Below are 26277 nucleotides of genomic sequence, written 5' to 3'. Positions count from 1 at the left end.
TCAGACATCATTTACAAAAGAGGCATTCGTGTTTCGTGAGTCTGCCAGATCAGAGGCAGTAGGGATGACCAGGGATGTTCTCTTGATAACTGCGTGAATTGGATCATTTTCCTGTCCTGTTAAGCATTCAAAATGTAACGAGTACTTTTGGGTGTCAGGGAAAATAGTAAAGTAATGTACAGATACCCCCAAAAAACGACATAAGTAGTACTTAAACTATTTTTACTTAAGTACTTTAAACCACTGCTTTTATGTGCTTTAATCAACTCGAAAAGCACAGTAATACTATTGTAATTCTCTATTTCCCTCTATTTATGTAATGCCTTGAGGCTTTTGGCCACAACATCCTGGCTGTTAAGAGGGTAAAAGAGGTCAGGGCAACTTGGGACAACTGTATTTATGATCATAGGAAATCTAACTGGTTGTTCAAGACATCGATCCACGTATGCAAGTTCTCATATGTTTACTGAATATTACAGCACCTTAACAGAGTTGAGTACAGACGTACTTTTAAAGAGGCTAAACATTTTGTGAACGGTTGTGCTTCTGGCACCAAACAACTTATCCGTTCATGACATTTTTCTCATTAGAGATGCTAGTAGAGTAAAATATGTTAGTATGTGTCCCGTGTGGCTCAGTGGGTAGAGCATGGCGCTTGTGATGCCAGGGTTGTGGGTGTGATTCCCATTGGGGACCAGTATGAAACAAGTATGTACATGTAGGAAGTCACTGCTGCAAGTTGCTCTGGGTAAGAGCGTCTGCTAAATGACACAAATGTTAATCACCGTATACCTGCCCCTCAACCAGATTGACAGCGCAGAGGCTGCAACTCTTGCTCATGGAAGAGAACGACACTCTCTTGACAGCAACTCATGTTTGTTAGAGCTTCAATAAAACTCTCACAGTTGCTTTTAAAAACCATGTGACTTAACCCATCTTGATAAAGAAAGCTTCAGACTGGGACGGATAACTGTCAGCCAGTCTTGAAATTCACTTCTGACGTTAAATTATTGAAAGGCTCCATAGCCTCCTCTTTTTGACTGATCAATTATTCATCCCATTTGAAAGTAGATTTAATTTGATTTGGGTCTCTCGCTCGCTCTCGGATCTGCGGTTCCCCTGACATAGAAGAGTGGCGAAAAAGACATAGAGAGAGAAGGAAGACCTAGTTATTTTCCCCTGGATTCTCCAGGATTAGAACTGTGCTGTCACAGTAGAGAGCTGAACCCAAATTCAATGAATGTGATTAAAGCAGTGGAGAGGACAGGGGTGGAGAGGAGACGGGGACCCCGCCTGTCCACGGACCAGTCAACCGCAGGCCAGGAAGGCTACTGAAACCCCCTCAGGCATAATCAGCCCCGGTCCCCCCCCCCCCCCATTCTAATCATAAATCACCTTTCTTTATGACACTACAATACATGAACATCTTCTGTAGAAACAGGAAGACCTGTGGTCTGCCCTTCACCACAGTCAGTTTATTTCCCTGTCTTGTGTGGATTATTCTCAGTCGAGCTGGGAGGAGGACCGTTCTGGGCTTAGTGTTGTCTGAGCCTGCATTGGCACACTCGTTACACAGGCGGGTTTTAAATAGCTGTTGTCTGCTTTCCCAAATAGTTTTGTTGTGTTTAGCAGCGTTATAAACATCCATTATTAATCCAGCTATGAGTAGTTTATCACAGGGTTCCCTGTGGTGCGCTTTATGCCATTTTGCAGATGCCTCTCCAAGACTTCATGTTCTACTTTTCATGCACAGTGTACCGTAATTAGGACATCAATATGTTAGTATGTATAGTCATGTTCCGTTGTATTTGCATGAAGTCTAGGGGGCCTGTGTTCTGTCTAGTGCATACGGTACTTTCACTGTACAATGCCTTAATGATTGTGTACATGGTTCACCTTCACATGTAAAAACCTTAACGTGATGACTCAGACTGTGAGTGTAGCCTAAAAAGGAATTGTCTAGTTTACAAAATGGCATTGTTTCTCTCTCACAGAGGCAGACATGCTTTGAAATGGGGCAGTTTTCAAATGGACGTCAGAATTCCATGAAAACATTTTGTAATCTGTCTCCACTTAAGTAAAGACTATTGTAATGTAGAAACAGCTGGAATGGAAATCGTTTTCAGAGACTGTCCTTTTTATGTATGCCAGCAGCATACCACCCTGCATACCACTGCTGGCTTGCATACCACTAGGCTGACCAAATGTGGACAACTGCTTGTCGAACATCTCGTTCCAATATCATGGACATCAATATGGAGTTGGTCCCCCCTTTGCTGCTATAAAAGCCTCCACTCCTCTGGGAAGGCTTTCCACTAGATGTTGGAACATTGCTGTGGGGACTTGCTACCATTCAGCCACAAGAGCATTAGTGAGGTCAGGCACTGATGTTGGGCGATTAGGCTTGGCTCGCAGTCTGTGTTCCAATTCATCCCAAAGCTGTTTGATAGGATTGAGGTCAGGGCTCTGTGCAGAACAGTCAAGTTCTTCCACACCGATCTTGACAAACCATTTCTGTATGGGCCTCGCTTTGTGCATGGGGGCATTGTCATGCTGAAACAGGAAAGGATCTTCCCCAAACTGTTGCCACAAAGTTGGAAGCACAGAATTGTCTAGAATCTCATTGTATGCTGTAGGGTTAAGATTTCCCTTCACTGGAACTAAGGGGCCTAGACCGAGCCATGAAAAACAGCCCCAGACCATTATTCCTCATCCTCCACCAAACTTTACAGTTGGCACTATGCATTGGGGCAGGTAGCGTTCTCCTGGTATCCGCCAAACCCAGATTCGTCCTTTGGACAGCCAGATGGTGAAGCGTGAATTATCACTCCAGAGAACGTGTTTCTACTGCTCCAGAGCCCAATGGAGGTGAGCTTTATACCACTCCAGCCGACGCTTGGCATTGCGTATGGTGATCTTAGGCTTGTGTGTGGCTGTTCGGCCATGGAAACCCATTTCATGAAGCTCCCCAACAAACAGTTATTGTGCTGACGTTGCTTCCAGAGTCAGTTTGTAACTCGGTGAGTTTTGCAAACGAGGACAGACCATTTTTACACGCTACGCACTTCAGCACTCGGAGGTCCCATTCTGTGAGTTTGTGTGGCCTACAACTTCAGCGGCTGAGCCTTTGTTGCCCCTAGAGGTTTCAATTTCACAATAACAGCACTTACATTTGACTGAGGCAGCTCTAGCAGAGCAAAGATGACTTGTTGGAAAGGTGGCATCCTATGACGGTGCCACGTTGAAAGTCACTGAGCTCTTCAGTAAGACCATTCTACTGCCAATGTTTGTCTATGGAGATTGCACGTCAATTTTATACACCTGTCAGTAACGGGTGTGTCTGAAATAGCCTTATCCACTAATTTGAAGGGGTGGCCTCATACTTTTGTGTATATATTGTATCTAAAGGTGTGTTTTTCCTGAGCACACTGTACAACTACCTCTTTCCCAACTGTATTTAATTAATTAATTAATTAATTTTGCTCCTTTGCACCCCATTATTTTTATTTCTACTTTGCACATTCTTCCATTGCAAAACTACCATTTCAGTGTTTTACTTGCTATATTATATTTACTTTGCCACCATGGCCTTTTTTGCCTTTACCTCCCTTCTCACCTCGTTTGCTCACATTGTATATAGACTTGTTTATAATGTATTATTGACTGTATGTTTGTTTTACTCCATGTGTAACTCTGTGTCGTTGTATCTGTCGAACTGCTTTGCTTTATCTTGGCCAGGTCGCAATTGTAAATGAGAACTTGTTCTCAACTTGCCTACCTGGTTAAATAAAGGTGAAAAACAAATATTAAAAAATAAATAAAAATGTATCTGTGTGAGTACAGTATGTGTTGAAGAACCCTATCAACCCTATCTCTGGGTCACTGGAGCTAATGAGGTCTGCTGCTGTCATGTTCACGTGTGGAGGCATGACGTGTCCACATGCCTGCAGTCACAGTGTCTGCTCTACATGGGTCCCCTCTGATAGTTATCGATGGGCCGTGGCGCATTGGAATTTTCAGTCTTGCCACCGGCTGTTATATGAAGTCGGTTACAATGTTGTTTTTTTTAGCTAGGCCTTTTTTGTGTGTCTGTAGGTTCATTGGGTATGTAGTTTCTGATATCTACCAGGATAACATCTGAATCAAGTGCCAATAAAACCAATTTTATATGTGTCCAACTGTAATAAACTGGAACTATGAATGGAAATTATCCAACAGCACCACTAGAAAGTTCTGTCATGCTGTCATGCATATGGTTTTATATTATTACTCATTGCTTACTGAGTGAAAAACAGCATCTGTGACTCAAGCCGCTCAATGGGTCCTTTAGGGTGCATTTGATCCTAGTAACCGGTTGGTTAGTCCGATGCGAGTTTCGATGGATGTCGTGCGACGCTTTTGGTGGCATCATCCTCTATATGAGCAAAACAAAGCCATCCCGGTCCTCTCCAAATACTACTGCTGCACCATCGAGAGTATCCTGACCTGGTGCGGGAATGGGACCACGACCGCAAGGCCCTCCAGCGGGTGGTGAAGATGGCCCAATACATCACTTGGACCGTGTCCCCACCCATCCGGGGCATCTATTTGAAACAGTGCCTGAGGAAGGCCCGCAGCATCATCAAAGACCCAAGGATGAGGTCTGATACCAACTAGCTCAGAGACAGTTTCTATTTACAAGCCATCAGACTGCTGAACACTTGAACTGGACTGACCACCTGCACTGATTCTCCACACCTTAGCACACATGCACTCACACATGCACTCACACATGCACACACACACACACACACACACACACACACACACACACACACACACACACACACACACACACACACACACACACACACACACACACACACACACACACACACACACACACACACACACACACACTACACAAACATTCATGCTACAAGCACATTACAACTAAATACTGCACAATTTAAACACTTGCCCACCAATTCCCCAAAACACGTGTAAATGTTGGACTATAAATTGTGCCTTCCTGTATTATACTAATGCTAAAATGCATTTTCCTTTATGTTCATAATCTTATCTTTTATTATTTCTTATTGTTGTTGCATTGTCGCGAAGGAACCTGCAAGTAAGCATTTAGTTGGATGGTGTACTGTATACCATGTGTACATACCACTAATAAAACTTGAAAGTTATTCATGTCAGCCGTGTCATAATGTGGAGTGGCCCCTGGCGATGCTCTCTCAATGTCAGTGTGAATGGCCTCAAATCGCTTTAGTCCCGAGGTCATGTCCTGTCTGACCTGGCCATTGAGTTGGGGCTGAAGCAGAGCTTAGTGTGGAGGTCAGGGTCTCTCAGGCCTGGGACTGTAGAGTCAATAGGAGGCTATGGGAGTCTATGAGACGGCACATATTCTCAAGGTCAAGGGGGCTTGGGCATTTTGATCCTATAAGTCGAAAGCCCATTGTTTTGTGCTTAACAAGGTCAGAGCTCAAACTTTTTGCTCTGCTGTGAGATTCAGCAATGCATGACTGAGGACACCTGACCAATCATGCTGTTCTGAGCCATGTGGCGACACAAAATCATTAATCTATGATCCAATTTAATGAACAACAAATGGATCATTGATCATATATTGTCTTTGTAGTCATAGTTTGTAGTATATGTAGTCTACTCTGTAGCCTAGACAACAAACCAAGATAAACACATGGTCTGTCAGCGAGAGAGAGAGCTGAGAGAGAGAGAGAGAGAGCTGAGAGAGAGACAGAGACAGAGAGCTGAGCGAGAGACATAGAGCTGAGAGAGAGAGAGACAGAGCTGAGAGGGAGCCGGGAAAGAGAGAGAGGGAGAGCTGGGAAAGAGAGAGGGAGAGCTGGGAAAGAGAGAGGGAGGCTGGGAAAGAGAGAGGGAGAGCTGGGAAAGGGAGAGAAGGAGCTGGGAAAGAGAGAGGGAGAGCTGGGAAAGAGAGAGGGAGAGCTGGGAAAGGGAGAGAAGGAGCTGGGAAAGAGAGAGGGAGAGCTGGGAAAGAGATATGGAGAGCTGGGAAAGAGTGAGGGAGAGCTGGGAAAGGGAGAGAAGGAGCTGGGAAAGAGAGGGAGAGCTGGGAAAGAGAGAGGGAGAGCTGGGAAAGGGAGAGAAGGAGCTGGGAAAGAGAGGGAGAGCTGGGAAAGGGAGAGAAGGAGCTGGGTAAGAGAGAGGGAGAGCTGGGAAAGGGAGAGAAGGAGCTGGGAAAGAGAGAGGGGGAGCTGGGAAAGGGAGAGAAGGAGCTGGGAAAGAGCGAGGGAGAGCTGGGAAAGAGAGAAAGGGAGCTAGGAAAGGGAGAGAGGGAGCTGGGAAAGGGAGAGAATGAGCTGGGAAAGAGAGAGGGAGAGCTGGGAAAGAGAGGGAGTGCTGGGAGAGAGAGAGGGAGCTAGGAAAGAGAGAGAGGGAGCTGGGAAAGAGAAAGAGGGAGCTAGGAAAGAGAGAGAGGGAGCTGGGAAAGAGAGAGAGGGAGCTGGGAGAGAGAGAGCTGGGGAGAGGGAAAGCAGAACGTGTTGAAACACTATTGATTTTGAGACGTGACTCCCCTGTGTCATTTTCTGTTATGCTGCACCAATCAATGTAGCTAATGTATGACTGCCTGTCTTTGTTTCAAAGAGCCCTACTAGCACACCTGCGATCAGAACCGGGCTGGCAGGGTTGTCAGTTTCAATGTCAGGCTGAAGCATTTGTCTTGTTCCCACGCTGGCGGCCTAACAACTTAACCGTGGTGGTGGTCTCAGCTGAAGTCTGCAGTGTCGGCGCCTCAACCTGCTCGCAGAACATGACTTTCAGTCTTCAGTCAGTCTGTCAGCATGGGTGCAAACCAGGGAATTCCTACCCTGCTCACCTCTCTCTCTTTCTCAGTATGAGCAAGCCAGGGGAGAGTTGGAGAGGACAGATTAAAAGTAAGTTCTTTGAAGTGAGACACGGACTGAAAAAAAATGTCATATTGCATTTACAGGAAAGTAAGCTTATCAGGGGTTTCACCTTGAATCGGCTGAGTATTTGCAGCCTGAGTTCATCATTCTGGCACTGACGGAGGAGGAGAGATATGTCTGTATCGTCGCTTTAAACTGTGTCATTATGAATCTAGATTTGTTCTTTTTGAATCTTTCGTCATGACATGGGTTGCTCCAGTCATCCATGGATCTGAAACTTACGTATGGTTAAATCCGGAAACTATCATTTTGAAAACAAAACATTTATTCTTTCAGTGAAATAAGGAACCGTTCCGTATTTTATCGAACGGGTGCCATTCCTAAGTCTAAATATTGCTGTTACATTGCATAACCTTCAATGTTACGTCATAATTATGTAAAATTCTGGCAAATTAATTACGGTCTTTGTGAGGAAGAAATGGTCTTCACACAGTTCGCAACGAGCCAGGCGGCCCAAACTGTTGCATCCTGACTCTGCTTGCACTGAATGCAAGAGAAGTGACACAATTTCCCGAGTTAATATTGCCTGCTAACATACATTTATTTTAACTAAATATGCAGGTTTAAAAAATATATACTTGTGTATTGATTTTAAGAAAGGCATTGATGTTCATGGTTAGGTACATTGGTGCAACGACAGTGATTTTTACACGAATGCGCTTGTTAAATCTTCACCCGTTTGGCAAAGTAGTCTGTAATTCGATGATAAATTAACAGGCACCGCATTGATTATTTGCAATGCAGGACAAGCTAGTTAAACTAGTAATATCATCAACCATGTGTAGTTAACTGGTGATTATGTTAAGATTGATTGTTTTTTATAAGATAAGTTTAATGCTAGCTAGCAACTTACCTTGGCTCATTAATGCACTCGCGTAACAGGTGGTCAGCCTGCCATGCAGTCTCCTCGTGGAGAGCAATGTAATCGGCGTCCAAAAATGCTGATTACCGATTGTTATGAAAACTTGAAATCGTCCCTAATTAATCGGCCATGCCGATTAATCAGTCGACCTCTAGTTTGGGTAGCCTTTAGATTAGCTGTTCAGGAGTCTTATGGCTTGGGGGTAGAAGCTGTTAAGAAGTATTTTGGACCTAGACTTGACGCTCAGGAACCGCTTACCGTGCGGTAGCAGAGAGAACAGTCTGTGACTAGAGTGGCTGGAGTCTTTGACCATTTTTAGGGCCTTCCTCTGACACGGCCTGGTAAAAAGGTCCTGGATGGCAGGAAGCTTGGCCTCAGTGATGTACTGGGCCGTACGCACTACCCTCTGTAGCACCTTGCGGTCGGAGGCTGAGCGGTTGCCATACCAGGCAGTGATGCAACCAGTGATGCTCTCGACGGTGCAGCTGTATAACTTTTTAAGGATCTTTTCAGTCTCCTGAGGGGGAATAGGCTTTGTCGTGCCCTCTTCCTGTCTGTCTTGGTGTATTTGGACCATGATAGTTTGTTAGTGATGTGGACACCAAGGAACTTGAAGCTCTCAACCTGCACCACTACAGCCCCGTCGATGAGAATGGGGGCGTTCTCGGTCCTCCTTTTCCTGTTGCTGTGATTTCTTGAACGGTTCAGGAATCTAGTTATTTCTTGCAATTAGAAAACCTACCCCTCATCACTCCCACGCTCCTAAATGATGCTTTTTTAACTTTGAAAGGACTTTCTTTGATGTTGAGGCAAGACGACATTATCAGTTACTCTCCCAGGATGTCTGTTACTGAACAGTCCTTTGCCAAGCCTGGAGAGCCAGACTCCCACATGTTCAGCCATCCTATATACACAGAGACATGCATGGTCATTACTTGCAGTCTCTTTTCCCACGTTAGGGGCTCTCTTGGGATGTGTTGAAGGCACACAGATGCCCCCTGTGGCTCCGTTATCTGTGACATAAGGCCGTCTCAAAGCAGCTGAGACGCACAACTGCTTGTGCTGCTTGAACCCAAAGCAGAGGCAGGAAATAGATCCGTCAACATAAAGCAACTTATTGTAAAATGGCGTGCAGTGGAGTTAATTGTCTATTTGCCACTTCTTTACAATTAATAGCAGAAAATGATGCACCCTCACTACTCACACTGAGACTGATTTAATGTTGTTTTCTCATTCAGTTTCAGTTTCTTTTCTAAGAAGACGAAGTGCCATGGACAATGGCTCTTTGTATCAATCCCCTGTAGGAGAGAATGAACATTAACTGTTGGGTGATCTGTTCATCAACACTAATAAACAACATTGAAGAGGAAATTGCAGATGGGTTTTTCCCAGTTTTGAACTGTGTTGTGCTAAGATGTGAATGTGGCGAAACTCGTACCGACACATCACAAAACACAGTTTGTTAAATCGTCATTTCAAAGGTCAGGGGGTCTCCTTTCAGTTGACGTAGCACCTCCATAGTTGTCAGACCCTCACAAAGTTGAAGCCTCCACGAGGGAGATCGTCAGAGCCGGCACAAGGAGCTAACCTAAATATTGCAGTGAGTCTTCCCTCTGTAGCTTGCTGCCTCTGTTTGAGTGTCCCCCCGCCTCACTATTGTCATTGTGCTTGGCTGAGGGCTGACTCAGCAATTGTGCAGCGACGAGGCAGGATGACTCACTGCTGGAAGTCAACTACATATCCCCTTTGACCCACTTAACATGCACAGCCCTGCCTTCCAAGGCCCTGCTGGAAACACGCCAACACACTTTCCCTAACTAGCTCGGTTATTAGTCAGTAATGGAGCCAACCGTTATTGACATTCAGAATCACACAGGCACATTCCTGTAATAGAGAAGTGTGAGAGTGGTGCACTCTTGGGGTTATTATTGTTGGTTTGTTCTTGAGGGGAACGATATCGTTTAACATCATAATAAGGAATGACTCTGAAACGAGTGGAATTGAGTTTATGGTCTGGAGGAGACAGACATTGCAGACACTTTCATGAATGGTCAGTGTCTAGCCAGTCACACCCTCGCCGCTTTCTTTCTAAATCTGGTTCCCTTCTCTGCAGTATTGTGCCTCTTTGTAGGTGGAGTTGGCCGGAGGTGTGGTTGGAAGGCCTTTTTGGTACTAGCAGAGAGCATTTTTCAGATTGTTGGCAATCAGCTGTTTTAGTATTCTACTTCCATTCACATTGAAATGAGAGAAAGAAAAGGGGAGGGATGGGCAGAGAGAGGGAAGGAGAGAGATTTTGTTCAATTTGAATCCAGAGCCTCTGGTGATTGGTGCAGCTACAGTTCAGGATGGTGTGGGGAGGGAGGGATTATTGTCATGAAAGCTTAGAAAAGCATAAATTCAGAGCTCCATCGCACTTGCCTGGATAAAGTAAAACAATCTCTTCAGTTTAAGTTGATGTCATAATACCGTACCTACAATATTGACAATGCAAAATAGAATAAGGCTATACCAACCTTTCTGATGGCAGAGTTGATAGATTCTGTAGAAGTCATTTGGAAGTTCCACCGCTTAGATGTATTTCATTAACTGTAAGAACACTTTTTCTCCTCTCTGTGTATGCTTAGGTCGGGGCACGTGCATCTGACTACAACTCCACCATTCTCTCATCCGCTAGAAAGACCAACCCCCAAAACCCATCCAATTCCTCTCTCCTTGAAAAAAAAGATTGGCAAATAAAATAAGAATTTTTTTTATGACATTTTCTGTTTAAGACAAAATAAAGAATGGTATCCGAGCAACGAGCAGGAATAAAAGCACATCTCCCTGGGCTCTGCAACAAAATTATTCAATTACTGCATAAATACAGCTGTTAAGGCCATGTCTTTTCTGTGTGTCTTTCCTCTCTGTGTGCAGGGCCCTAGACTAAAGTTATTTCTGGCCACTCTGACTCCAGTAGCCACCAGTATATCCCTTTAAAGAAAATATGGCCTAAAACCCATGTCTCAATTTTCTTCTAACTTATGGCCGATTCACAATGTATATCTTGATTTTAAAAAAATAATGTTTTCTCTAAATAAACATTGTACAATTAAAGGTCAAATACACTGGATTTAAAACAGTCAGCAATAATATAATGAATTCAGAACTTGTGTAATTAAACCTGTGCAGAACATAGGCCTTCCACAACCATAAGACTCACTAATAATGTCATGTAAATTATACCTAGGCTGAATATATGCCTTCCACCATCCCAACCGTGAAGCACGGGGGTGGCAGCATCATGTTGTGGGGGTGCTTTGTTGCAGGAGGGACTGGTGCACTTCACAAAATACATGGCATCATGAGGAAGGAAAAATATGTAGATATATTGAAGCAACATGTCTAGACATCAGTCAGGAAGTTAAAGCTTGGTCCCAAATGGATCTTCCAAATGGACAATGACCCCAAGCATACTTCCAAAGTTGTGTCAAAATGGCTTAAGGACCACAAAGTCCAGGTATTGGAGTGTTCATCACAAAGCCCTGTCCTATAGAAAAGACCTACAAACCTGACTCAGTTACACCAGCTCTGTCAGGAGGAATGGGCCGAAATTCACACAACTTATTGTGGGAAGCTTGTGGAAGGCTACCCGAAACGTTTGACCCAAGTTAAACAATTTAAAGGCAATGCTACCAAATACTAATTGAGTGTATGTAAACCTCTGACCCACTGGGAATGTGATGAAAGAAATAAAAGCTGAAATAAATCATTCTCTCTACTATTACATTTCACATTCTTAAAATAAAGTGGTGATCCTAACTGACCTAAGACAGGGAAGTTTTACTAGGATTAAATGTCAGGAATTGTGAAAAACTGAGTTTAAATGTATTTGGCTAAGGTGTATTTAAACTTCCGACTTCAACTGTAAGTATTCAGACCCTTTGCCATGAGACTCGAAATTGAGCTCTGGTGCATCCTGTTTCCATTGATCAGCCTTGAGTTGTTTCTACAACTTGATTGGAGTCCACCTGTAAATTCAATTGATTGGACATGATTTGGAAAGGCACACACCTGTCTATATAAGGTCCCACAGTTGACAGTGCATGTGAGAGCAAGAACCAAGGCATAGGTTTGATAGAATTGTCCGTAGAGCGCCGAGACAGGATTGTGTCGAGACACAGATCAAGGGAAGGGTACCAAAACACTTCTGCAGCATTGAAGGTCCCCAAGAACACAGTGGCCTCCATCATTCTTAAATGGAAGAAGTTTGGAACCACCAAGACTCTTCCTAGAGCTGGCCGCCTGGCCAAACTGAGCAATCGGGGAGAAGGGCGTTGGTCAGGGAGGTGAACAAGAACCCGATGGTCACTCTGACAGAGCTCCAGCGTTCTTCTGTGGAGGTGGTAGAAACTTACATAAGGACAGCCATCTCTGCAACACTCCAATAATCAGGCCTTTATGGTAGTAGCCAGACGGATGCCACTCCTCAGTAAAAGTCACATGACAGGCCGCTTGGAGTTTGCCAAAAGGCACCTAAAGAACTCTCAGACCATGAGACACAAGATTCTCTGGTCTGACGAAACCAAGATTGTACTCTTTGGCCTGAGTGCCAAGCGTCATGTCTTGAGGAAACCTGGCAGCGTCCCTACGGTAAAGCATGGTGGTGGAAGCATCATGCTGTGGGGATGTTTTTCAGCGGCAGGAACTGGGAGACTAGTCAGGATCGAGGCAAAGATAAATAGAGCAAAGTACAGAGAGATCCTTGATGAAAACCTGCTCCAGAGCGCTCAGGACCTCAGACTGGGGTGAAGGTTCACCTTCAAACAGGACAATGACCCTAAGCACACAGCCAAGACAATGCAGGAGTGGCTTCGGGACATGTCTCTGAATGTCCTTGAGTGGCCCAGCCAGAGTCTGGATTTGAACCCGATCTAACATCTCTGTAGAGACCTGGAAATAGCTGTGCAGCGACTCTCCCCATCCAACCTGACAGAGCTTGAGAGGATCTGCAGAGAAGAATGGGTGAAACTCCCCAAATAAAGTTATGCCAAGCTTGTAGAATCATATCCAAGAAGACTCGAGGCTGTAATCACTGCCAAAGGTATTTCAACAATGTTCTGAGTAAAGGGTCAGAATACTTATGTGAATGTGATATTTACATTTTTTTATGTACATTTGCAAACATTTAAAAAAATCTGTTTTTGCTTTGTCATTACATTGTATTGTGTATAGATTGATGAGGGGGATAAAACGCTTTAATCAATTTTAGAAGAAGGCTGGAACGTAACAAAATGTGGAAAAAGTCAAAGGGTCTGAATAATTTCAGAATACATTATTTTGATCAAATAATGTTTCACTCTTTATGCAATGCGAACTGCAGAGAACACCGGAAGAAGAATGATCAATTAATTATCACAGTTAATTATTGTAATATTTGTTGGTGTGTCAATTAATCGCAGAAGGGATGGGTTGCCAACTGGCGATTTGACACAAAAATAAAATGTAATTCATTCATATAGAATAACACGAAATTCTCTGAAACCAGGTTGAATTGTCGTACCCCATCACAACCCCAATATTAGCTTGTTTTCTCCAATGTTTGTAAACAAAGCGTAAACAACAACTGTATATCCTAAAAACATGGTTAAAACTATAATTTTGATATCGTGGTTAGTCAGTCCTTGCATCCATTGCATAGTCTATGGATTTGATAGTGGTTGAGGGCTGGCATCAATTTAGTTATGTTTTTTGTGGTTGCATTTCTCAAGCCCCATCCCTCAGCTTTTTACTGAAACTGTGGCGGGGAGGTCACTTTGTTGATGTTTTAATCAAGGATTGCCGCTTTAAACACCTTTTAAAAGAGTAATAGTGTTATAATATGGTGCGATCCTCTAGTGAGTGAGTTACTTTTGCGCCATTAATATCAAGCAAACTTCAGAGGTGGAGAACAAAATTCTCATTATTGCAAACAAAATAATGGTATTGAAAGCAAGACATAAACCCAAAAGTATTGATTGCAAAACTAAATATTACATGGAAATCGTTTCAAAATGAGAGAAGAAATGAATTGTAAATGGATGCCCAAAAATTGTTTTCAGTGAAATAAATATTATGTTACACTGGCCTTTGTTTTGGATGCCTTTTCTTGCAGTTGCGCGTTTTGTCAGGTTCATTCCAGCGACGTACCACCCTGCATCCCACTGCTGGATTGCCTATTAAACTAAGCAGGGTTGGTCCTGGTCTGTCCCTGGATGGGAGACCAGATGTAGCTGGAAGTGGTCAAAAATAAACATGGGAAAAATAAATGTCACGTGAAAAGTGAAACTTCACATGTCTGAAAACCTTGTGTCTGGTTCTTGGGGGATTTTTTTTTTATATATTCAAAAAAATATATAATAGACATGGTAAAAAAAATATAATAGACATTCGCATGGAATTATTCGGAAGTGATTTGTTCACACGTGTCCGAAAACCAAGTGTTTTTTTTGTAAGAGATACCATTGAGTGGCCGGACTGAGCTAGGTGCACAGAGCGGATCTCTCAGCAGGCCTCTGCGCTGAGCTGCCATCAGACCCAGGCTCTGATCAAAGATCTGCAGTCTGTTTGCAATAGGGAACTCATTCATCACTTCTGTTTATCAATAACATTCTCATCGTCAGAGTGTAAACAGATCTGAAGTCGAGGCAACCCTTTGATTTTGATTGTAGGAAAAGCAGAGCATTCCATTGGAGCAGGTCCAGGCCTAATATGGAAAGGCAAGAGGAGAGCGAGGGCCTGCTTCTCAACTCCTTCCCTCTGCGCAGCTTTTTCATCCTCGTGTTACTGTAGTAAACACGCCATAAGGCAGCACTTGTTTTGCAGCTAGGTTAATGGGTACATTTAAACGAAGGCGTCTGTTTGGTCTCAGACCTCTATTCACCTGTGTATTGGGGTGGGATTGGGCTGAAGAGACGCTGGAGCACAGGTGAAAGAGGGACAGGTTTGTGTGGCTAGAGACTACCATTAGGGGCCTGTAAAAGCCTGGTTTGTACAGATGGAGGCTAGCTAGGGGGTATGTGGATGGAAAGAGCTAAGAAAACATAAGAACATCATGAAAGTGGAGGCAGGGATGAGTGGAAAAGAGCGACCTACCCTAAAGATCAGAAATGCACCCCTTCAACTCCAGTTAACATGTTTGGAGTTCACTCTAAACACCATGGAAATCTTTCAAAAATATCAACTAACCGCCGTGAAATCCTAATTAGTGTTTACTTTTGCCGCAGGAGTGGTTGGTGGAGATTCCAGCTCAATGTGTTTAATGAGAGCAACTCTACATGGGCCAGGGAGGGGAACATCCATGGTTACGAGTCTTGTATTGCCGGGCCAGACTGTTAAATAACCCCCCAATTGAGAAGTATAGCACACATTGAAAATGGATTTGGCCTCGGCCTCCAACTATTACAATATTCAGGCTTTCCCCCGTAAACGTTTTGTGGTGTTATCATTTGGCTAAAACACATGATTTATGAATGCCTGAAATGGAACTTCTCTTCATTTTTGACAGGAGAGATGCAGCTCTACTTTAAATGTTCAGTTCAAAACCCAAACGTTATGTCGATGTTACATAGATGTACTGAGAGATTGTTGTACCCGTGGCAGTGTTGAATTGCCTTCTCTTTTTGGAAAATCATAAAGCCCTCATCAGATTGTCTGTCTTGTTTCCAGGCCTCTGGTTTCTATCAGGAGAGTTTGTCTTTGTTAGCTTTGGAACGTTTACACCGTAACTCTATCACTTCTCCATGATCCCACTTCCGCCCCTGATTGTAGATGTGTGTATGTGTGCTGTGCATTCAACAAGTCAAGACAAGGGACTCTGAACCCCGGAATTACAGCTGACTGTTTTCTTTGAACCCTGTTCAGATATAAAGTTGACATAAGCGGACATGAGAACACAATTTGCCCTGCTGTTACTGTTTAGAATGGAAGGTATAAGTCTGGCTTCCTCTTCTCAGTGGAGCTGGTTTTTACAACTGTCCCGAATCGGAATACAATGAGGCAGACTGCATAAAACTTGAATGAAGGATGTCACCACAGATGTTTTATTGCGATTAAAGTAATAATAAAAAAATTAAAAAAGCATAAACCTTATCATACATGATGCATATTTTATTTAATAAAAACAGCAGTGTTGCTTTTCAAGAACAAAGGAAAGAATACACTGGCCATCCCAGATGAAATGAAACATCCGTGTGGGAGGGATGGGTTTTTAAAAGATTTATCTGAACCCGATGTTGTCTGCTTGGAGCAGTCAGCCATGGTTGAGACAGCTGGAAGCATTTAAAATGTTGTGCTGCTGAGAGCAGTACTGCAGACTGTTTATTGCATGAGATCTGCAGAGTGCCCCACAGTCATGTCCAATTACACTCCCTGGGCCGGCTTCTAGGGCCTGTACTGGCTCTCTGAAGCACCTTCACACACTGCTCCAACCTCTGTGTGTGGACACCAAGCAGCCCGTAGAGACTCCATTAATCAACATAGTAACCCTTTGAGGAAAGCGATTCCAGAATGTTCTATTTGGAATTGTACAGTTTTATGAAAGAGATGATGATCACTGGATAGTTGATATTGTGACATTTGTATTCCACAAAGGGTTAAACCTCTTAGACACAAGGACAAACATACTAAGCCAAAAGGGCAGCGGGGCAGATGGCCTGTACCAATTTGAACACTATACTCGCAATACATCTTTAACTCTGCTTATATGTGCAAGTTTCATTTAATTATATTTGGATGGATGATCTCTTTGCACGCAGTCACTCAAAAGTCATTGGCCTCCATGTGCGAGTACAAACACATACATATGCATGCGTTTATAGCCTATTATGTGCTCACAAACAACTATGTGCTCACAAACAAATACATTGTTTGGCTCAACCTGCATAAGTACAAACACATACACGCAGGCACCGTGCCTTTATTTACTACCATATATGCATATTAAACAGTACCAGTCAAAAGTTTAGACACTTACTCATTCCAGGTTTTTTCTTTATTTTGACTATTTCCTACATTGTAGAATAGTAGTGAAGACATCACAACTATGATATAACATGGAATCATGTAGTAACCAAAAAAGTGTTGAACAAATAAAAATATATTTATAATTTCAACTCTGAACAGTTGATGTTGAGATGTGTCTGTTACTTGAACTCTGTGAAGCATTTATTTGGGCTGCAATTTCTGAGGCTGGTAACTCTAATGAACTTATCCTCTGCAGCAGAGGTAACTCTGGGTCTTCTATTCCTGTGGCGGTCCTCATAAGAGCCAGTTTCATCATAGCGCTTGATGGTTTATGCGACTGCACTTGAAGAAACGTTCAAAGTTCTTGAAGTTTTCCCGGATTGGCTGATCTACTTTGAAGAATCTAAAATCTTAAAGAGATTTTGATTTGTTTAAAACATTTTTTTTTTGGTTACTACATGATTCCATATGTGTTAGTTAATAGTTTTGATATCTTCACTATTATTCTACAATGTAGAAAATAGTCAAAATAAAGAAAAACCCTGGAATTACTAGGTGTGGGCAGGCTGGTGTATATGGGCTTTTTGCTCTGTGGAAATATGGAAGTAATTAGAGATACCAAGAGGACCTTGCTGAACGGTTGTGTTCTAAACAGCAAAGCAACTGGCTTGTGATGTGCCCCAAAGGCACACAGATGTATATTTTGGATGTTGAAAATCGGACCACAAAGAAGGAAAACAATCAACAAAGCATAATTGAATAAATGATTACTGTTGGTGGTGGTGTTTTACTGAGCATGGAGACAAAGAACAACTATGGTTAAACTTGTTGTTTTATTTACGGTCATTTGTTCCATACACACACACTATAGATGCTGTTAACGGTTAGGGTTCATACAGCGTGGTCTTTTCTGGTACTGTAGTACTGACCCCTTCTTCCCTTGTCTCTTTCTCCAGGATGAGTTTCATCCGTTCATCGAGGCCCTACTGCCGCATGTGCGTGCCTTCGCCTACACCTGGTTCAACCTGCAGGCGCGCAAACGCAAGTACTTCAAGAAGCACGAGAAGAGGATGACCAAGGAGGAAGAGCGTGCAGTGAAGGACGAGCTGCTGGGAGAGAAGCCCGAGGTCAAGCAGAAGTGGGCGTCGCGCCTGCTGGCCAAACTCCGCAAGGACATCCGGCCCGAGTGCCGCGAGGACTTTGTGCTGTCTATCACAGGGAAGAAGACCCCCTGCTGCGTCCTCTCTAACCCTGACCAGAAGGGCAAGATGAGGAGGATCGACTGCCTGCGTCAGGCCGACAAGGTGTGGAGGCTGGACCTGGTCATGGTCATCCTGTTCAAGGGCATCCCGCTGGAGAGCACGGACGGAGAGCGCCTGGTCAAGGCTGGGCCGTGCAACAACCCCATCCTCTGTGTCCAGCCACACCACATCAGTGTCTCGGTCAAGGAGCTGGACCTCTACCTGGCCTACTTCGTACAGGAGAGAGGTACGTGCACTGCACTCAAAAACACACATGCATTCACCCTCTTTATAGTCTTTATCAGAAGTCAGTCAACTGTTGACCATTTAGAATATATATTTCCTCCCCGTACAGTCACGGCAAATAATTATTAGAATTATGACGCCTATGTGTTTTACTAGGAACAGACTATAGGTAGGAAGTATCCTTAAGCCTCAGTGACATGTCCGTGCTGTAGGAGGAAGTCTACGTAGATACTGTGTCATAGTGAAGACTCCGTGGATGTTCAGCCCTGTGTAAACGCACACATCCTGCAGCAGCACACCTAGCACCGTGCTCTGGGACCTTTTAAACATCTGTTCTACTCTGTCACAGCACTGTGCTGTAGAAGTTTGTTTATTTTGAAGGAGAGAGACTGACCGTTACCGAGAGAGAGAGAGAGAGAGAGAGAGAGAGAGAGAGAGAGAGAGAGAGAGAGAGAGAGAGAGAGAGAGAGAGAGAAAGAGAGAGAGAGAGAGAGAGAGAGAGAGAGAGAGAGAGAAAGAGAGAGAGAGAAAAAGTCCTGACAGTGTAAATTATTTTAAATGAGCATGGGTTTCGAACACCAGCCTCAGAGAAGTGTTAAAATTTACAGTGTTGAATAAAAAAGGGTGTAGCCTGGTAGTTAGCGGGGAAAGCTGGGCGCCAGCTGATGCACAGGCAGGCTGGCTGTCTCTCAGGGCTGGTGCCAGCAGACATCAGCCAGGACCACTCTGCATAGCCACTGCTACTTGGCTCATCCTCTGATGGGGCAGCTCTTCCCTGGCCCCTGCTGTGGGTCCCGATCAGCCTGCCAGGCCACCCCACATAACCCACAACCATTAGGATACACACACAATGGGCCTGTGTGCCCACTATTAGGCGAATAGGCTGTTCTATTAGGCGTCTTTAGTGGCAGGGAGGAGCACAGCCTGTCATCAAATAAAATGATCATAAAAACTGAATAATCTGCGACTATAAGCCTCTGTTGCAATGAAACCAGCTTTAAAATATTATGAGAACAATTTGGCGTTCGTATGCAGTTAAAATAATAGTTTTGCTGTTTTAAATAATGAACGCTGGGAATTAGCACTGCAGATGAAGTCCTCAGCCCCTCCGTGTGTGAGTTGACCCTAGCAGACAGACAGGGTTTGTGTTGTGTGTGTGTGTGTGTGTGTGTGTGTGTGTGTGTGTGTGTGTGTGTGTGTGTGTGTGTGTGTGTGTGTGTGTGTGTGTGTGTGTGTGTGTGTGTGTGTGTGTGTGTGTGTGTGTGTGTGTGTGTGTGTGTGTGTGTGTGTCAGGATGATGAGTGTGAGGGGGTGATGTGTGCGTATTTATGTGTGTGTGTGTGGCATGGCCAAAATTGTGGTGTATATATTTCAAATGCGTTTCCTGCAATTCTACACTGTTTGACATTACTTTTAATGCTTTTCTTGAAAAATTACGTGAAAACCGCTAACTTCCTGCATTTCAAAACATTTTGCCATGGGGTACAGAGAACAATTTCCAGTTTTTATAATGCTATTCTACACATTTTGCCATGAGGCTGAGAGAAAATGTTGCAGTTTTCAAGTAACAGTCCATATAATATTCTGTTAACTCATACCTAAATAATGTTGTTGACTTATCCTATACTCATATTTGTGGCCAAAGCATAAATTGAAGAAAAAAAACCCACTTGTATCTCAAACAGACCGTTTAACAAAAGCTTGCTATTTCCTCATAGAGGATGATGTCACCTTCCTGAGGAGAATGAGCTGGCCATGCAGTCTACTCGCATGAATATTTTTAATGACCAGTATACACCCACACTATTCTGTTGTTGCCGTACGCCTATACCATTCCAACACAGAAAAGCTTATTTTTAACATACATAATAACATTTCTTTGGAAGGAAAACTATTTCACTCATATTGTAATACATTTCATATAAATCTGGAAACACTGGACAGTTATTTTAAAGGTTGACTTTGCAAAAACACAAATAACGCCTTTAAACTGTATAGCTGATCAATGTACTGCACCATCATACCAGGTCATTAAAATAAATAAAAATAGATGAATAAGATATTTGGCTACAGAAGTCCCATTTCTTACTTATCTCTACAGCAGGGATCATCAACTAGATTCAGCCGCGGCCCGATGGCCATGACTAGTGGTCGACCGATTAATCGGAATGGCCGATTGTTTTGGGCCGATTTCTATTTTTCATAACAATCGAAAATCGGTATTTTTGGACGCCGATTTTTATTTTTAATTTTTATATTTTATACCTTTATTTAACTAGGCAAGTCAGTTAAGAACACATTCTTATTTTCAATAGCTATTTAACGCTAGCTATTTAACGTGCACTAATAGCGTTTCAAACGTCACTCGCTCTGAGCCTTCTAGTAGTTGTTCCCCTTGCTCTGCATGGGTAACGCTGCTTCGATGGTGGCTGTTGTCGTTGTGGTTCGAGCCCAGGGAGGAGCGAGGAGAGGGACGGAAGCTATACTGTTACACTGGCAATACTAAAGTGCCTATAAGAACATCCAATAGTCAAAGGTTAATGAAATACAAATGGTATAGAGGGAAATATTCCTATAATAACTACAACCTAAAACTTCTTACCTGGGAATATTGAAGACTCATGTTAAAAGGAACCACCAGCTTTCATATGTTCTCATGTTCTGAGCAAGGAACTGAAACGTTAGCTTTCTTACAAATCACATATTGCACTATTTAAACCAAATTGAACATGTTTCATTATTTACTTAAATTGATTTTATTGATGTATTATATTAAGTTAAAATAAGTGTTCCATTCAGTATTGTCATAAAAAAAATTAATCGGCCGATTAATCGTTATCGGCTTTTTCGGCCCTCCAATAATCGGTACCGGCGTTGAAAAATCATAATCGGTCGACCTCTAGTCATGACCATACACTAAAACATCAAGAACATCTTCCTAAGACGCTGACCACACCGCCTGCGTTGTGTGCGTGAGCATTGCAAAATAAATGCACACATTCTTGTTATTCAATAATTTATCTAAGCTGCTTGTGCGCGTCAACGAGCGTCTGTGTAGCCAGGCACTAAAATAGAACCAGGTTCTATTGTTGACTCTTGATGCGTTGCAAGTCCCATCTCCTCATTGGTTTTTAGGAGCATATACCCACATAATTGAGGTCCACACTCCAGTCAAAGTTGTTTGCAAACCGCTATATAAAGTCCACAGAAGAAGAAGAAGACTGAAGGAGGAGAGATTACTAAAAACTAACTAGGTTTCCCCTTTTTGTCTGTGGATGAATTGTTGGAGTAGAGAACATACGATTTTGTGTGAGTCAAAATGGGTAGAAATTCTACAAAGATCCAGAAAAAAGGTCCTTGTGCATTTCAGGTAAAATAACAACCCAATGTTTATATCACAGGACAAATTAGCTAGCAGCAACTAGCTAGCTAAATGTTCATGAATGTTTCATGTGTTTCAAACTGTCCCCAAATGAATATAGTTGGTTGAGAGTTCGCTTTGATATTTCAACCTGCGTGACCTGATCTTGTCTGGTGTGGATGGACAAAATCAACATGTGAGAGATGTGCCCCATCTAGTCAGCATATAATATTGAGTTGCACCCCCCCCCCCTTGCCCTTAGAACAGCCTCAATTCATCGGGGCAGGGACTCTACAAGATGTCGAAAGCATTCCACAGGGATACTGGCCCATGTTGACACCAATGCTTCCCACAGTTGTGTTAAGTTGGCTAGACGTCCTTTGGGTGGTGAACCTTTATTGATAGACACGGGAACCTGTTGAGCGTGAAGAACCTGGCAGCGTTGCAGTTCTTAACACAAATCAATGCACCTGGCACCTACTACCATACCCCATTCAAAGGCACTTCAATCTTGCCCATTCACTCTCTGACCGGGACACACAATACATGTCTCAATGTTTACAAATCTTTCTGAAGATTGAACCTGTCTCCTCCGCTTCATCTACACAGATTAAAGTGGATTTAACAAGTGACATCAATAAGGGATCATGGCTTTCACCTGGATTCACTTGGTCAGTCGATGTCATGGAAAGAGCAAATCATTTGTACACTCAGTTTATATCTCCATTATGCGTTGAAATATTTTGGAACAGATTTCCAAAATGAACATCAATTTGCGATGATAACTGGTGTCAAAAAAATGTCCAACAATAAAAAATATGTATATATTTTTTTTTCTCAGAAGACTTGGGGAGACAAATAAAACCACCCACAGGCCAGTTGGGAAACCGTGCTCTACATCTTTTGTCCAAAAACAAATCCTGTGAAATGACGTCAACACATACTGGAGGAGTTACCGGCTAACTACACGTAGCTAGCTTAGCTAGTGAACTAGCTATGTTTTATCGTGGCGTGCATGACCAGTATGACACAACAAAGGCACACCCTATTTATGTTTGAAAATTTGAGAAAGAGGAGTAGTAGGGTGACTCCGTAACAGTGGAGGCTGCTGAGGGGAGGACAGCTCATAGTAATGGCTGGAACAGAGCAAATGGAATGGCAGCAAACACAAAGGAACAATGTGCTTGATACCATCCCACTATTCCGCTCCAGTCAAATCCACGAGTCCGTCCTCCCCAATTAAGGTGCCACCAACCTCCTGTGCTCAGCAATAGCAGCATCCCAGGGCAGGCTGTCTCCACACAGCCCCGATTCACACACAGGCCTCCCATCCCTCCCTCCCTCTGCAGCTACGGATGCTCACATTCATTACCTTCTCATGTCACCACCAGTATCTTCATGCAATTGTACATACGGTACTGTACAGTACTCCCATGTACATCCCAGGCAACCCTGTGGATGTTCCCTGCTATGCACACTGTCCCGGTGTGATTTGTGTGTGTTGTGTAGGCTACATTATCAATAATTGCTTTCATTTCCCTGAATACTCTTAGCCAAAATACATTTTGCAAAAGTTTTGGTGCTTGTTAGCTTAGTTTGTTTTCTTCTTAATTATTAATAGCTTGGTATTTTTATTTAGGATATTTTTCTACATTTCACTCTGAATATGATTGGCCTACTGTATCTGGAAAGCTGAAAGCCTTTCTGTTCTGGTCAATCTGCTGTACTTGCTTAGATTAAATAAACATGGCTGTTCCTGAGGTGAACGGGAAAAGGAAGATGGCAGAGAAAAAGAAAGGGGGGGGGGTGGGAACCTGATAGCCGAGCTAGTAGCACTGGAAATGGTTTCTGTCCTCAGCTGTGTGTTGCATGTCTCCGCCACTGATCTACCTCTGGCCGGCTGGCCCCTCCCAGTAAATCCTATCACAACTCCCCTCCCCCACCCTTAGTTGACCTTCACCCTGAAACGTCTGGGTCACGGTGCTGCTCGGCCTCCCTGTCACCTGACCTGCCTAATAGCCTACAAACCCCTGGCTGTAAACACTCAGATAAGGAGCTGCAGCTTTTCACTTTCACTCAGACCAAAGAAAGAGGGAGGGAGGGAGGAAGGCTAGTGCTGAGAGAGGGAAATGAAGGGGGAGGGGGAGGGAGGCAACCAGTCAGCATTTGTTCTTAAAGGCACAGACCCCCCTTTCAGTTTCAAGGCTAGGTTATGTTCTGCTTTCTTCATCAGAGCTCTCTGTCCCCTCCTCCCTGCTCTCATCTCTGAGTTGGACAGAGTGAGCAGTGTTAAGCCATCAAACAGCAACACCAGCTGGGCTTTGTGTTGGTCCCTTCTCATGGCCTGTGTTTTGGTATCTTAACTGATTGAACAGAGTGCAGTACTCCTACATGCGTTGGATGCGCAAGGACAATGCTGGGTTAAAATGTGTTGTTTGAGTTAACAGTTCTTATTACAGAACGGAAAAAAATATTACCCAATGCTACTGTGCCAGCTCTTTGAACACGTTTCAACTTATATTGTGTCATTCGGGATTTTCCAGATCTCGTATTCAAATACTTTTTGTTAAACTCAATGTGGCATAAAAGTTGTCATAATAGATTGTACGGTGGTTTAACCAATTTCACAAAACACTCTTGTGAGGAGAGTGTGCCAAAGTTCTAAGTGAGCTCATATTGAGAAGCCAAGCTCAGTCTCTCTTCCTCGACCTGCCCGTGAACCCCGCCCATCTGCGGCCTCTTCCATCTACAGCCACAGCACTGCACAAAACACGTGTGTATGTATATACAGTACCAGTCAAAAGTTTGGATACAGCTACTCATTCAAAGGTTTTTCTTTATTTTTACTATTTTCTACATTGTAGAATAATAGTGAAGACATCAAAACTATGAATTAACACATGGAATCATGTAGTAACCAAAAAATTGTTGAACAAATCAAAATATATTTTCAATTTTCGATTCAAAGGAGCCAACCTTTGTCTTGATGACTGCTTTGCACACTCTTGGCATTCTCTCAACCAGCGTAATGAGGAATGCTTTTCCAACAAACAGTCTTGAAGGAGTTCCCACATATGCTGAGCACTTGTTGGCTGCTTTTCCTTCACTCTGTGGTCCAACTCATCCCAAACCCCAATTGGGTTGAGGTCAGGTGATTGTGGAAGCCAGGTCATCTGATGTAGCACTCCATCACTCTCCTTGGCCAAAAAGCCCTTACATAGCCTGGAGGTGTGTTGAGTCATTGTCCTGTTAAATGATAGTCCCACTAATTGCAAACCAGACGGGATGGTGTATCGCTGCAGAATGTTGTGGTAGCCATGCTGGTTAAGTGTGCCTTGAATTCTAAATAAATCACTGGCAGTGTCACCAGCAAAGCACTATCACACCTCCTCCTCCTCCATGCTTCACGGTAGGAACCACACATGCTGAGATGATCCGTTCACCTACTCTGTGTCTCACAAAGACGCAGGGGTTGGAACCAAAAATCTCAAATGTGGACTTATCAGACCAATGGATAGATATCCATCGATCCAATGTCCATTACTCATGTTTCGTTGCCCAAGCAAGTCTCTTCTTCTTATTGGTGTCCTTTAGTAGTGGTTTCTTACATTTACATTACATTTAAGTCATTTAGCAGACGCTCTTTGCAGCAATTCGACCATGGAGGCCTGATTCACACAGTCTCCTCTGAACAGTTGATGTTGAGATGTGTCTGTTATATTACTCTTTCCTGTGGCGGTCCTCGTTAGAGCCCGTTTCATCATAGCCCTTGATGGTTTTTGCTATTGCACTTGAAGAAACTTTCAAAGTTCAATAAATGTTCCGGATTGACTGACCTTCATGTCTTAAAGTAATGATTGACTGTCATATCTTTTTGCTAATTTCAGCTATTCTTGCCATAATATGGACTTGGTCTTTTACCAAATAGGGCTATGTTCTGTATACCACCGCTACCTTGTCACAACACAACTGATTGGCTCAAACACATTAAGAAGGAAAGAAATTCCACAAATTAACTTTTAACAAGGCACACCTGTTAATTGAAATGCATTCTAGGTGACTACCTTATGAAGCTGGTTGAGAGAATGCCAAGAGTGTGCAAAACTGTCATCGAGTCAAAGGGTGGCTACTTTGAAGAATCTCAAATATAAAATATATTTAGATTTGTTTAACACTGTTTTTGGTTACTACATGATTCCATGTGTGTTATTTCATAGTGTTCATGTCTTCACTATTATTCTACAATGTAGAAAGTAGCAATAATAAAGACAAACTCTGGAATCAGGCGTGTCCAAACATTTGACTGGTACTGTATTGGTTTACTGTAACATTGTGCTGTTATCTCACACAGACTAAAACTACTACACTGCACTGTACAGTACAGTTGTCTCTGTGACTGTTGAACGGCATACCGTAAGTCTGCACATTGCACTGTGGCGGCTGGAGTCTGCTGCTGCAGAGGCTCAGCCTCAGAGAGATCACGCTCTCTCCGGCTCAGTCAACAACACGCATGTTCAGTCAACACAGCCACAGAGGAATGTGGTCCGCGGCTCTGGCAACGGAAATTTAGAAGGGGCGGGAGGAGGAGCGAGCCACCTCAGGTCAAGTTCAGCAGTGTTGTTTGCCTCCGATAGGGGGAGGTGTTCT

At 43.3% G+C, this 26277-nt stretch overlaps 1 protein-coding gene across 5 annotated transcripts in view; it reads left to right on the top strand.

The window, feature by feature from the left end:
* The window catches only part of LOC123997001 (nuclear factor 1 C-type-like), a 109131-nt gene that overhangs the window by 14216 nt on the left and 68638 nt on the right, over window positions 1-26277 (top strand). For all 5 annotated transcript variants that reach the window (XM_046300918.1, XM_046300920.1, XM_046300919.1 and 2 more), the window contains exon 2: window positions 17739-18270. In XM_046300918.1, coding sequence (XP_046156874.1) covers window positions 17739-18270 — 532 coding nt within the window. The remainder of the gene's footprint in view (window positions 1-17738; window positions 18271-26277) is intronic.

Source organism: Oncorhynchus gorbuscha, linkage group LG15, assembly GCF_021184085.1.
Source record: "Oncorhynchus gorbuscha isolate QuinsamMale2020 ecotype Even-year linkage group LG15, OgorEven_v1.0, whole genome shotgun sequence".
Lineage (NCBI taxonomy): Eukaryota > Metazoa > Chordata > Actinopteri > Salmoniformes > Salmonidae > Oncorhynchus > Oncorhynchus gorbuscha.
Note: the sequence above shows the minus strand (reverse complement) of the source record. Positions and strands in the feature narration are given on the sequence as shown.